At 34.8% G+C, this 13,102-nt stretch overlaps 2 protein-coding genes across 3 annotated transcripts; one reads left to right on the top strand and one right to left on the bottom strand.

Moving 5' to 3' along the window:
* The first annotated feature begins 3,458 nt into the window (after window positions 1-3,458).
* LOC115720158 (uncharacterized) lies at window positions 3,459-5,554 on the top strand. Its single transcript, XM_061109586.1, has 2 exons — window positions 3,459-3,684; window positions 3,768-5,554. The coding sequence occupies exons 1-2, from the start codon at window positions 3,459-3,461 to the stop codon at window positions 5,552-5,554; spliced, it is 2,013 nt and encodes a 670-aa protein (XP_060965569.1).
* Window positions 5,555-9,050: 3,496 nt separating this feature from the next.
* Window positions 9,051-12,213, bottom strand: LOC115721401 (uncharacterized). 2 transcript variants are annotated; one of them, XM_030650686.2, is made up of 9 exons: window positions 12,059-12,213; window positions 11,860-11,934; window positions 11,375-11,710; window positions 11,042-11,141; window positions 10,172-10,267; window positions 9,993-10,045; window positions 9,515-9,563; window positions 9,343-9,390; window positions 9,051-9,173 (listed from the first exon to the last, which is right to left on the bottom strand). In XM_030650686.2, the coding sequence occupies exons 3-9, from the start codon at window positions 11,608-11,610 to the stop codon at window positions 9,096-9,098; spliced, it is 660 nt and encodes a 219-aa protein (XP_030506546.2). In that variant the 5' UTR covers window positions 11,611-11,710; window positions 11,860-11,934; window positions 12,059-12,213; the 3' UTR covers window positions 9,051-9,095. The 2 variants fall into 2 exon arrangements, with proteins under 2 accessions (XP_030506546.2, XP_060966836.1); XM_061110853.1 differs by having other exon boundaries at window positions 9,051-9,390.
* Window positions 12,214-13,102: the final 889 nt, after the last annotated feature.

Consider the following 13,102-nt stretch of genomic DNA (forward strand, 5'->3'; position numbering starts at 1 on the left):
TACAAATTCCGGGATCCCGTTTTCAAACTTTGTAAAATTTACTTTTCAAACTATACATTTCAAAATACACAAGTTCTAGGTCGTACAACGACTTTCAAAATACAACTCCCAGATGTCCCGAGACCGAACACTCCAGGTCGCGCTGCTTGACATGTACAATCTCACCCGAGCTCAGGTTCATTCTTGTTCAGCCTTCGCCTTTCCTTTACCTACACATGGAAGCGAACCGTGAGTCAACGGACTCGAAGAAATGCATATAACATACCATATAATTTCAGGCACAGTAAATAGGCGCCCATACACCTATTTACAGAGCTTAACAGATGAGTATGAACGTTCAATACCAGGGTACAACCACTATACCACATACACATCGTACCTCACTGTACGAGTGTTGGTAGGGTTTACCCCGAACACTGAGTAATACTGAGTGATGTACCACACACCTTAGCATTTTCCCATGCCTGGTTGGTATCACTGTATCGTACTCACAACCACAATAATCACTGTACCAATGCACTCTATAACTTATTCATACAAGTGTTGGTAGTGCTTAACATAATTCAAGCATGCATATATAAACACATATACACACATTCAGATAACCACATCATACATTATACACAGTTCTTACCTGTTTTTCGAATTCAAGTGTGCTGGCCGACCTGAACGGAAATCACGTGCTAGATGGATGCCCTAATCACAATAATTGTAACACAGATGAGTGACTCGCTAAATCACTTTCCGGGATTTAAACTTGAAACTAAAAGTTTCCCTATCGATAAACCTCATGGAAATACCCTAAATATCTCAAAATTGGCCAAAACTAGGGTTCTGGAATTTCCCCCAACAGGCAGACCGGTTCCCAACCGGAAATCCGGTTCTAGGTCACCATCCGGTCGACCTGTTGGTACTGGTCCCCCAGAACTGGAATTCCGGTTCTGTGCTGGGAACCCAAAAATCATCCCCCTTAATTCAATTCAATCCCAAACCTTACCAAACACTCCAGTACACCTATACAATGCATAAACAATAGAATCCAGGCAGTAATTCACAGAACAAACCAATAAATCAAATTATGTCATTAAAGCTCAAAGCTTGAGTTTCAAAACTCAAGCTTGCTTAGAACTAATATCAAGCATCAAAACCAGTTGCTAGGGACTTAGATTAACTCAAACTAACCCTAGAAATTGAACCCCAAACATTTCAAAACCTAACAGCCACTAAACCTAGAAATTTCATAATGAAACTAAACTACAACTTCAAAAACTTAAGGGGAAAGAAACTAGGGTTACCTTGTCTTGATTCCTCTTGAATCCCTTGCTGAAAACACAGAATTTCAGCTCCAAAAACCCCTTGCCTCAGCTGGTTTCGAAGAGAGAGAGAGAGAGAGAGAGAGAGAGAGAGAGAGAGAGAGAGAGAGAGAGAGAGAGAGAGAGAGAAGGAAAAGAGAGTTCTTCAATTTGGTATTTTCTTTTAATTTTCTAAAAATGTGATAAATGAGTAATAAGGTTGATTCTTTGCTGAAATAAAAAAATGCTAGGTGTCACTTTCTTAAGGCAGCCACCTATCCTCAAATAAACCAAATGACTAAATTGCCCTTTAGACTTAAAACTAGGGTATTTCCAAAGCTAGGGGTAAAATGGTCAATTTCCATAACCCCGCTCAATCCCGATAATTTATTTTCTCTAAAATATTTCCCACTATGAAATAAGGTTCTAAACTTACCCATGTGATCAATCTAGCCATCCATCGCATTTTCCGTTGTCGCCGAGCAAAAATTACAAAAATATCATATTACACATATAGACTAAATAATACCCCTAGAGTTTAATAAAATCTCCGGAATTGAGAAATTATAACTCTAATATTTATTTCTAAATATTGGGGTCGACAATTAAATTAATTCACAAATAATAATAAAATAATAAAAATTAGTGCTAATTGCCTTTACTAATCCACATAACTAGAGCGGTCATTACAGAGACCCAATCATTCGGAGCTCTCGACCACACTAATCTCCATATGGGAACATGCCAAATATTCAACCAAGACGAAGACAACTCAACGACACAAGTAATCAAGCCAAGAATTTGATAAAATTACATGTGCCCGAGCACCCCAAAGTGACAAAAAACACATGTTTTTCTCACTTGGGAATTTCATCAAACAAGTGGTGGGACCTAATTTCCACAACCCAAACTTAAGCCAAAAGTTTGTAATCTTTGCCCAAAATTGTCAATCCTACTTCCAAATTGTCAATTTCCATCACCAAAACCACAACCAATTCAAGACAAAGTCAGAACCTATCCAAACGCTACTCCCACAACATATATCCAAATGAATTCAAGAAAAAAAAATCCTAATTTCCATAACCACCATCATCTCATCCAGGGACGGAGGGACTTTAGCCCATGTGTAGGCTAAAGCCCTCACTCAAATATATACATTAAACTTTTCACATATTGATATATACATATATTAATTCATTTTACTCAATTTATTAAAGCCCAATTCACAAAAGCCCTCACTCAATATTTTAATCATAATTCATGGGTCTACTCTTATTCTAATCAAGCCCATTTTAAAAGTAGCACAATACAAATAATAATAAAAATAACACTTTATCTAAAAATAAAATAATATTATTTTACATTAACCTACATAATACATTTACCTTCTCATCTTCATTTCTTCTCAATCCATTCACGCCGACAGACAACGACAAGACAAGAGAGAGAGAGAGAGAGAGAGAGAGAGAGAGAGAGAGAGAGAGAGAGAGAGAGAGAGAGAGAGAGAGGTCAAGGCTGAGAGAGAGAGAGAGAGAGAGAGAGAGATTGATTTTTTAGTGTTTATATATTCTTTTCTTTCTTTGAAAAGGATTATTTTAAGCACAATTTTAAAAGATCATTGCACAACCAAATGGCTAATTACAATAGTAAGTTCTTTTTATCTTTCTTTCAATTTTTTAATTAAATAAATAAAGAGATATTTTTCTTTTCTATGATATTAGTATAAGACAAAGTAACAAGAAGAAGGCAAACCATTTTTTTAATACTTTTTGAGTTTGAGTGGTTAATTTTTTTATGTTATTTGAATGAGTCATTGCCATTTTTTATGTGTATGAAGATTATTATTTCTTGAATCTAGATTTATATGGATATGATATATTATTTTTTTTTGGGTGTTTAAAAGATTATATAATTTTTCATTGAAAATATAAAAACAAGAAATAACAACTTTTAATAATATTTATTGTCTATTGAGTATATCTTGTGTGTTTTATATTTAGTTGATTCTTTTTTATTTGTTTGCTATCATTATTTTATATTTCATAATTCAAGTAGGATTTTTTAATTCATAATTATAATTATAAATCATAATATTAATCTTTCACATATTTGTTACAAATAGATATGAAGAGATTTTTTAAAAGTATACAAGAGTCTTCAACTTCTATGGGAAAGAGTGATGGAATTGTAAAATCAAGTCGTGTGGATGTTAACACATATCTTGAAGAACTTGAAAGTGATCCCGGGTTGAGAATACCAATTTTAGACCATCCTTCAAAAGTTCGTGATCAAGTTCGACGAGCATATATGCAAAAAGGCCCTTGTCAACCTCATCTCAAGCCATTCCATCAGAAAAGGTTGGACCTCAATCAAGGGCCTTCAATGTTGCTTGGTATGCAGACTATCAAGATTGGCTTGAATATAGGGTATCAAAGGATGCAGCTTTTTGTTTATATTGCTATCTGTTTAAAGAAGATGTTGGAGGGCAATCAGGTGGTGATGCATTTGTTAATAAAGGATTCAGAAATTTCAAACTTGCAAAATCAAGGCTTCATACTCATGTTGGAAAACCTTTTAGTGCTCATAATACAGCTAGAAAAATGTGTGAAGCATTAATGAACGAAAAACAACATATTCAAACATTTTTTGTAAAGCAATCGGAGCAAGCTCGTAGTGAGTATCGAACTCGTTTGGAAGCAGTGGTTGATTGCATTCGTTTGCTATTACGACAAGGACTTGCTTTTCGTGGTGATGATGAATCTAAAGACTCGAGTAATCAAGGTAACTTTCTTGCAATTCTAAAATTTCTTTCCGATCATGATGATGACATTAAAGTAGTTTCATTGAGCAATGCTCCTGAGAATTTAAAATTAACATCACCTGATATTCAGAAAGATATTGTATGGGCTGCAGCTTTTGAAACACTAGATGTCATCATTAAAGGAATTGGGGATTCAATGTTTTCTATTTTAGTTGATGAATCTCGTGATGTTTCTATTAAAGAGCAAATGGCTGTTGTATTACAGTATGTAGATAAAGATGGACATGTTATTGAACGTTTTGTGGGGATTGAACATGTGGCCAATACCACAGCTGTGTCACTTAAAGGTGCTATTGATAAATTATTTTCTAGATATGGATTGAGCATATCTAAATTGCGGGGACAATGTTATGATGGGGCAAGTAATATGCAAGGAGAGTTCAAAGGTCTTAAAACTCTTATTTTGAAAGAGAATCCATCAGCCTTTTATGTTCATTGTTTTGCTCACCAACTTCAACTTGCTCTAGTAACCGTGGCAAAGAAACATATTCTAGTCGGCTATCTTTTTAGTGTGGTAACTAGGGTGATAAATGTTGTTGGATCTTCTTCCAAGCGTTGTGATATTCTTAGAGAAAAGCAAGATGTTGTTATTTTTGAAGCACTCAAGCGTGGTGAAATTGCAAGTGGAAGAGGGCTTAATCAAGAAACCAATCTTAAGTGTCCAAGTGATACTCGTTGGGATTCACATTATGCTACATTGGTAAGCTTTATTAACTTATTCTCTCCCATAACTGATGTTCTTGGAACAGTAGTAGACGATGCTCGAGAATCTGAACAAAAGTTTGAAGCAAGTAATCTGATGGGTTTGATGTCGACATTTGATTTTATATTTAGTCTACATTTTATGAAAGCATTGTTGGGCATAACAAATGAATTGTCAAAAGCACTACAGAGAAAAGATCAAGATATTACAAATGCCATGAAATTAGTGGAAATTTGCAAGAAACGATTGCAAGCAATGAGAGACAATGGTTGGGATTCCTTTCTTATTCAAGTCTCAACATTTTGTGCTAAATATAATGTATATGTTCCTACTATGGATGATATATATGTTGTACAAGGTCGATCACGATGTAATGCTCAAGAAATGACAAATTTACATCACTTTCGTGTGGAATTCTTTTATGCTGTTATTGATATGCAACTTCAAGAGCTAAATGAACGTTTCAACGAGGTAAACACTGAATTACTTCTCTCTTTAGCTTCCTTGTGCCCTAGTGATTCATTTGAAGATTTTGATAAAGAAAGGTTGATCCGATTTGCTGAGTATTACCCCAGAGATTTTTCTACTTTTGAGCTGACCATGCTCGATAATCAACTTGAAACTTACATTCTTGATGTAAGTTCCACTGAGAATTTCTTGGGTTTGAAAAGTATTGGCGATCTCGCTGAAAAAATGGTTGAGACAAAGAAGCATATTGTTTATCCTCTAGTGTATTGACTAATTACATTAGCATTGATTCTACATGTTGTTACTGCTACAGTGGAGAGAGTATTTTCTTCTATGAATATTTTGAAAAGTAGATTGCGCAATCGAATGGGAGATCAATTTATGAATGATTGTTTACTTGTGTACATTGAGAAAGACATCTTCAATAGTCTTGACAATGAAGTCATCATGCAGCGATTTCAAAACATGAAAAGTCGTCGAGGCAGATTGTAATTTTTATTTTATTTTTTTATGACAATATTTTATTTTATTTTGTTGAAGATGAAAATTTGAAAAGATACATTTATCAGTTATTTTTATTAGTTTTGACTTAATATTTATTCAAGCCCTCACTGAGCCAAATTTCTGGCTTCGTCACTGATCTCATCCATGTAATTTTGGTAAAAATCAATTGTAAACTACCAAGAAAGCATGAAGAATTGGAAATTACTTCAAAGAATTACTTGAATTTCCAAGGAGCCTTGAAGAAAATTTGAAAAATCCCTTCTCTCTTCACCTAACTAGTGCCACAGCCACACCAAGGAAAATTAGGATTTTGTGAGTTTCTAATTTAATAAAAGAGAGGAAAAGAAGATGAATGGGGATGAGAGAGAATGAAAAGAAAAAAAAAATTACCTTGATTAGTACTTGAGAATCCCTAGCCGACCCCTTGAGAGATGAGTGGTGAAATGGTGTTCTTGAATATTGGTGAGTGAAAATTTAAAAAAGTGATGAAATATTTTGGGAAATAAGAGGGAAGAGTGGCATTTATAAATAAAAGGCCTTATGGTAGTGTCATATTTTTGGCCAAGGGTTTCGAAAAATGCCCTTGGTCTAAATGGCACATGTTTTTATCTTTAAGTATTATTGACACTTCTCTCCTTGTGACACTTGTTATGTGTTGGTAAAATTTGTGATTTAAACCTTTGATTATGTGAAGAAAAAAAATAGAAATTTATCGTCTTTAGACAAATTAAATTTCTTTTCACCTAGTAAAGTTTGAATTCCACAAGTTTCAGAGAAATTGGCAAGAAGACACAATCGACTCGCTACGACGACAACTCAATCAGTACTCCAAGAGACAACAAAAAGCAAAAGACAAAACGCTTATTATTTTCAAGTCAAGAAGGGTATAATAACAAAAGTCTTTCCTGAAGTTCTCGACAAACACTTTTGGGGTCAAATGTTATACCCAATTTCTAAAAATCGAAAAAGTCAACCTTGCAACTTTGACCAAGACTCATAAATGTCAAATAAATCAATCTTTTTCAGGGCCAATGGCACTTCTAGAGGGCTCGAAAGCGTCAACCAACCATTTGGCACTGGAACTCACACACGTAAGTGTACCCAAACTAGGGTTCATGGGCCCGTGCAAGCGTTTTCACCGTAGAGACCTCAATCCGCCAAGGAAACCAATAAGGACTTGACTTCTTTAGGCATGAAAATGACTTGGATTTATGTATAAAGTTAAAATAACACTAAAACCACAGGAAAAGAGAAATAAGTGACCACTGCCACAAGGAAATGACAGTGCTCTCCAGTTTTGGAGACCTGTGCCATAGTAGAATGGCATAGGTCACTCCTCGCAAATCATGGAAGAAAATTTGTTCGAACGGGTTCCCTCAACATCAAAGAGCAAGGGACAAGTGAGAAAAGTCATTTCCGACCTAAGAGTCACCTTTGGTGACCTGTGCCATAGTAGAATGGCGCATGTCACTCCTCGCGAACCATGGAGGGAAATGTGTTCGAACGGGTTCCCTCGACATCAAGGAGCACAGAACAAGTGAGAAAATTCATTTCCGGTCTAGGAGTCACCTTAGGTGACCTGTGCCATAAGAGAATGCACAGGTCACTCTTCGCAAACTATGGGAGGAAAATTGTCCGAACAGGTTCCCTCGACATCAAGGAGTAAGACACAAGTGAGAAAAATCATTTTCGGTCTAAGAGTCGCCATAGGTGACCTGTGCCATAAGAGGATGGTTGTGCCCTCTGAAATTGGAGACCACTGCCATAATAAAGTGGCACAGGTCGGTTACTACACAAGGAAGAGGAATTTATGGACCAAATTATATTTTCAACATCCATGTATCAAATACAAGTGAGAGACACCACCCATGGCTTCCCACAAGCCATGGGTGACCTGTGCCATTATCCGACCCCAACTAGTGGCAGTGGTCACCTTTTAGGGTTTCGTACGTCGAAATGAGGTTTTAGGGTCTCGAGACCTCCAAAATATGACCCACCATCAAAAAACAAGTCAAAACACATCCCAAGAGATCCGAGAACATGCATAGCCAACCTCTGCCACTTGGGCATGGCAGTGCTCGCAACTGGTACAAGACAACATAAATTGCCTTCAGTAAAATAGGCATAACTCTCTCAATTTTTATCCAAATGACATGGTTCAATTTGCGTGGGAAAGATAATTTTGAGACGGATCAAAGTGTGTATGACAGCTATGACTCAATTTTGAAGTTATCAGGTCCAAAATTAGCTTACAAGGAAAGCTTGTGCATTTTACTCAAGAATTGGGAAATGCAGCTAAGCGAGGGTTGGTGGGGCACACCGCCATAGCCTATGTGGCGTTGTGCGCGAGCACTGGCAGTCCAAAACGCATGTGTTCAGCACTCCATTTCAAATTTATGCATCCTCAACCGAAAATTACTAATTGTTAAATATTTGTGGAATATTTACCTAGATAGAAGGAGATTGTTATTGATATTTCCTGTAATATTTTATTCATAAAAAAGAGTGGTAGACGAGATTTTGTTAATGAGATATCCCGATGTATGAGGGATGACTAACAAACTCTCTAGCCTATATATACATCAAGTAGGAGGCTAAGAAAAGGATCTTCTCTTTCCCTTCTTCTTTTTGAGACCTTTTTCTCTCTTTTGGATCTTCTACTCTGAAACCTTCTCCTAGAAAATCACTTAAAGGCAACCAAGAACACCACATTGCTTCCTTCATCTGGTTCATTGAGTCCACCATACTCAGGCAACACCAGACCTCAAAACACCATTGATACACACCTTTTTCCACGAATTATTGGTTTATTGTTCCCAAAAACTTTACAACTTTTAATTTAGATCAAATTTATGAAAATCAAGTCTCCCATGAGCCTTACATTCATAAATCTCGATTAAGATTTCATCTAGAAATCTTTTGATGTACTTTTAGCCGCACACTCTTGAGAACATAACTCTGGTGTGTCGTATCTAATCAAAGACGTAACCCCATTACCATCGCGATATGGGGTTGAACTTCTATAAATTCCTGGTGTCCATCTAATGTTTTGCGATTTTATTAGTTCGCCTCAACAATATCTAATCATATTTGAACATGAAATCGAGTTCTAAAATTCTAATCCTATTACTATAAAAAAAAAAAAAAAATGAAACCTTCATTGTTATATTGATTTATTATTACGGATAGTTTTTTCTTAATTAATTAATAACTACAGATAAATTAAAAAAGCTAAAGAATGACTTATATAGAGATATATAGATTTGAATAATAGAAAATTTGAAATTATTATTATTTCCGTATATGTTCACACATAGCTTTTCACAAATGTTGCAAACCGTTCTAAACCGCGTTGAAGTAAGCTTTCAAGAAATGGTTGCAGAGCCTGAATAATATTGAAACCGAAAAACAAGAAAAAGGCGTTAGTGCAGGAAACTCCACGAGTACATACAAATTCATCATATGGTAAATTGTCCTCCTATAATGTCCATTTGAGAAATCCCAAAAAAGAAATATTTGAGCACATTAAAAAATAGAGTTAGAATATTGCTTACTGATGCTACTGGAGTCAAAATTTGAGGTACTTCGTAGGACACTGTCAACTGAAAGGGAAATATTAAGAGATAAGAGAAAGAGACCAGCCTTACTGATGATAAGAACGGTATCATATACTTTATTAATACAAAACAATAATTTTTTTTTGGAAATTGTATAAACCAGCCTTACTTCTACTGTGCATGATGAAGGATCCTTTGGGAAAAATCGAACAGCACCTCTGCAATGAAAGAAATCAGTTTATCAAGATTTTAAGCATCTAATTATAGACAGTAAAATGAACAATCAATTAGCATCTAATTAACTGAGATAAGCAAATAAAGCAATAACATAAAACTCCCACACAAATACAAAAGCAGGAAAGATATGGTTACTGATAATTTAATAAATCCAGGACTCTTTGGGGGGCCAATCAATATAATTAGTTTACAACAGTACTCATTTTTTATTTTCCATATCTTACTACAAGAACGGAAATGGACTCTTAGCTCTAAGATCAAATAAATCAATACTGTACCCTAGCTATTAAAAGGTGCAAAGGTGTTCTCCCAATTGTTTACACACTACTGCTGTAGTTCATAAACCTTTGTATCAATGCAATTATGCTTGAGAAAAAATAATATTAAAGAGCGAAGTATGCTACAACTACCTGTTAGGAAGACCCTCCATAGATCTCCAGTGGATTTTCTGATTTGGAATGGGCTATAAGAAAGTAATACATGCCATAGTTATATTAATAACAACAAATAGCAAAGAAAATTTCAGAACGAGACAACCAGGAGAAAATTATAAAGGAAAAAGAAAGGGAGGGGCAGATATGATCCTTGCCTGCATATTTTTAGCAAGCCACGAGAATTCAATATCACGGCCAAAAGCTTTATACTTCAGTGACCACCGCGATAAATCAGGCTTGTCTTCCAAAATCTAGCAGGCAAAATCAGAATGTTAAATTTTGCCACTAAAGCATATATTTGAAACTGTGGACCATATAACAGGCTAAACTGAAAAAATGTTAGTGAAAATCGGTAGGGTTTTACAATTTTATAACCGATGGGTCAATTACGGTTTTTATTTTATGAAAACCGTAACCGACCGTTTAGAAATTATAACCGTATAAAAACAACCGTACGGTTTTTGGCGATTTTTAGTGGTTTTCAGTATGGACAGTTTTGGACGGTTTTGTCAGTTTTTTTGTTCAATTATTTTTTTATTTCAAAAACCGAAACCGATCGCTATGTCAAAAAAATTGTAACCAAAACCGACCGCCAAATTGGGTGATGACGTGAAATCAAATTTCGGTTATGGTCTGGTCAGTTTATGGTCGGTTTCGGTTTTTCCATTTTTATGAACACTCCTAGTTAGCATTAACATTATTTCCCCTAAAATCAAGCTTTCCCTAACTGACCTTACAATATTTAGTTACCAAAACTTATGACAAGACTCGAATCTCAGACCTAGCAGGAACAAATTACACATTTGACATTTGAGCTATTTAGACAGGCTAAAACTCCAGTTGGGTGAAAAATGTTGGTAAATTCCCAAGCAAGGAGACAATTGTCAAACAAAAGTAATAGGAAAAAAACACCCGAGACACTTGACTAGTTTGCATCCAAATTCTGCTTTCTTTCTATATTTTATAGCCCTGCCGCCCCCCTAAGAAGGCGATTTTAAAGAGTGTTTTAAGTTTAAGAAGCACACCTTTACAGTTGAAATGAAGGGCATCCAACGAGGAATGGCTTCACGGTCAGAGTAACATTTATAGGCAACTGAAGCAGGCACGTCCATTTCCCTCTTAACACTGCATTGGAACATGTTTTTCCTAGTTAATAATGGCTCACTGTTCGACCTCAAATTCTTACTAGATCTTGTTTTTACCACATCAAACCTGACCCAATAAAGCATGGGGGGTATATATCTATCTAAATCATCCGATGGAGTTATATAAGAGTTCTTTTCCAAGTAGTATGAAGATTACCAAAGCAGAATAAGCTAAAGATTAAAACTTTCAAACAAGAGATTGGAATTACTTACGTGCAATCTTGCCACTCCATGACAGGAGAAACGGATCTGAAGCCAGTAAGGACCGAGCTTCGGTTGACAGAGCCAGATGGGATTTTGAAGAGAAGCCTGTTAAGAGATGGCGATGGCCTTAATCTTAAACTTAGAAAGGAGGGTCTTGTCGAAGTGGGTATGGCGCCAAAGAGAGTTAGAGTTTTGGTGGAAAGGAAGGCGGGTACTATAGCGGTTGAGGAGGAAGAAGAAGCCATGGTCACAAGGATGAGAGCTACAGAGTCAACTCAATCGGAAGTTTGTGAGTATGATATTCTTTAGTTGACTAAAATGGCCACGCTGGTGATCTCTTATAGGCTGTGAGAATAAATTATTAATACGTATAAAAAATAAAAATAAAAATAAAAATAAAAAATAAGTCCATTGGCAGAAAAACAACATATATAAGTTTTCAGATGAAGCATTCAAACCCAAAAAGAGAGCTCAGAGAGAGAGAGAGGCATCACCTCAGATGATACAGATTGAGAGCAGAAGGTGAGCAATGGCGAGGTGGTATGGTTCAACAGAGGTTTTAGATAAGTCTTCATCAAGCATTTAAACCCAAATCAAGAGCAAAAATAATCAAAGGCAAGTCTTCAGTATCAAGCATTGAAACCAAAAAATTTCAAAGATGCAAAACAGAGCATAGAAAGAGAGATAGCTCACCTCAGATTTTGATTTTGCAGAGAGTTACAACAATGGCGTGGTGGGGTGGCCCTGGTATGCTCGACTCGACTGCTAAAACAAATGAGGGATACGAATGTGGGGAGATATTTTTTATTTTATTATTATTATTATTTTATCGTTTTTAATTGTGTAAAAGAGAATTATTTCTTTCTTTTTTTTTTTTTTTTTTTTTGAGATGCTTATAAATTTGGACCATGAGTTTATTTTATTTTTCTTTGAAAATACTTGGATTTAATTTTAAAAAACTATCTACCAATCACGTGTTTAAATGGGTCTCACAATTTTTGGACTGCAGAAAATAATAAAATTTGATTGAAATACGGGAAAAAATAATAATTCTATTTATCCTACAAAATAAAAAAAAGTACCCCTAATATTAAAATGAAAAGGTTAAAATCACACTTAATAATTATTTATTTTAAAAAAAAATCAAACATTATCTTATATTAATTTCAATACTTATTTTTATATTAAATTAAAATTATGTGCCGTGTGAGTATTCTTAATTTTCTATGTTTAATTTTTTGTTTAGGCAATGAATTATAATTTTTAATTACTAGTAAAAATCATAAATAGTTTAATTGTATAAATAATATTAAAAAAAAAAACAAAATATTTAATATAAAATATAATGGTAATTTTTTTCTTAAAAAAAAAATAATTGCGGCAAAAGTCCCTAAAAACTTAGAGTTGATACAGATTAATCCTCAACCTCAAAAATTGGCGGTAATAAGTTCGTTGGTCCCTAACTTAACTGATCTGTTAGTTGCTGTCGAATTTGCCGCGTGTTGAAGTATTATTGGTCCACCTTATAATTTTGATTAAAAATTATTTAAAAAATCCCATATTTTTCTTTTATTAAAAACTAATTTAAAACAAATATAAAATAAACTAAAATAAATAATAATAATTAAAAAAAATACACAAAACCAATGCCATTGATTTATATGTTTTTTCAACTTCTGATTCGTCTTCTTCCTTAAATGGACACAAGCAAACATTCTGCCCAGAATCTGCTACCAT

Source organism: Cannabis sativa, chromosome 2 (genome assembly GCF_029168945.1).
Source record: "Cannabis sativa cultivar Pink pepper isolate KNU-18-1 chromosome 2, ASM2916894v1, whole genome shotgun sequence".
Taxonomy (NCBI): Eukaryota; Viridiplantae; Streptophyta; class Magnoliopsida; order Rosales; family Cannabaceae; genus Cannabis; species Cannabis sativa.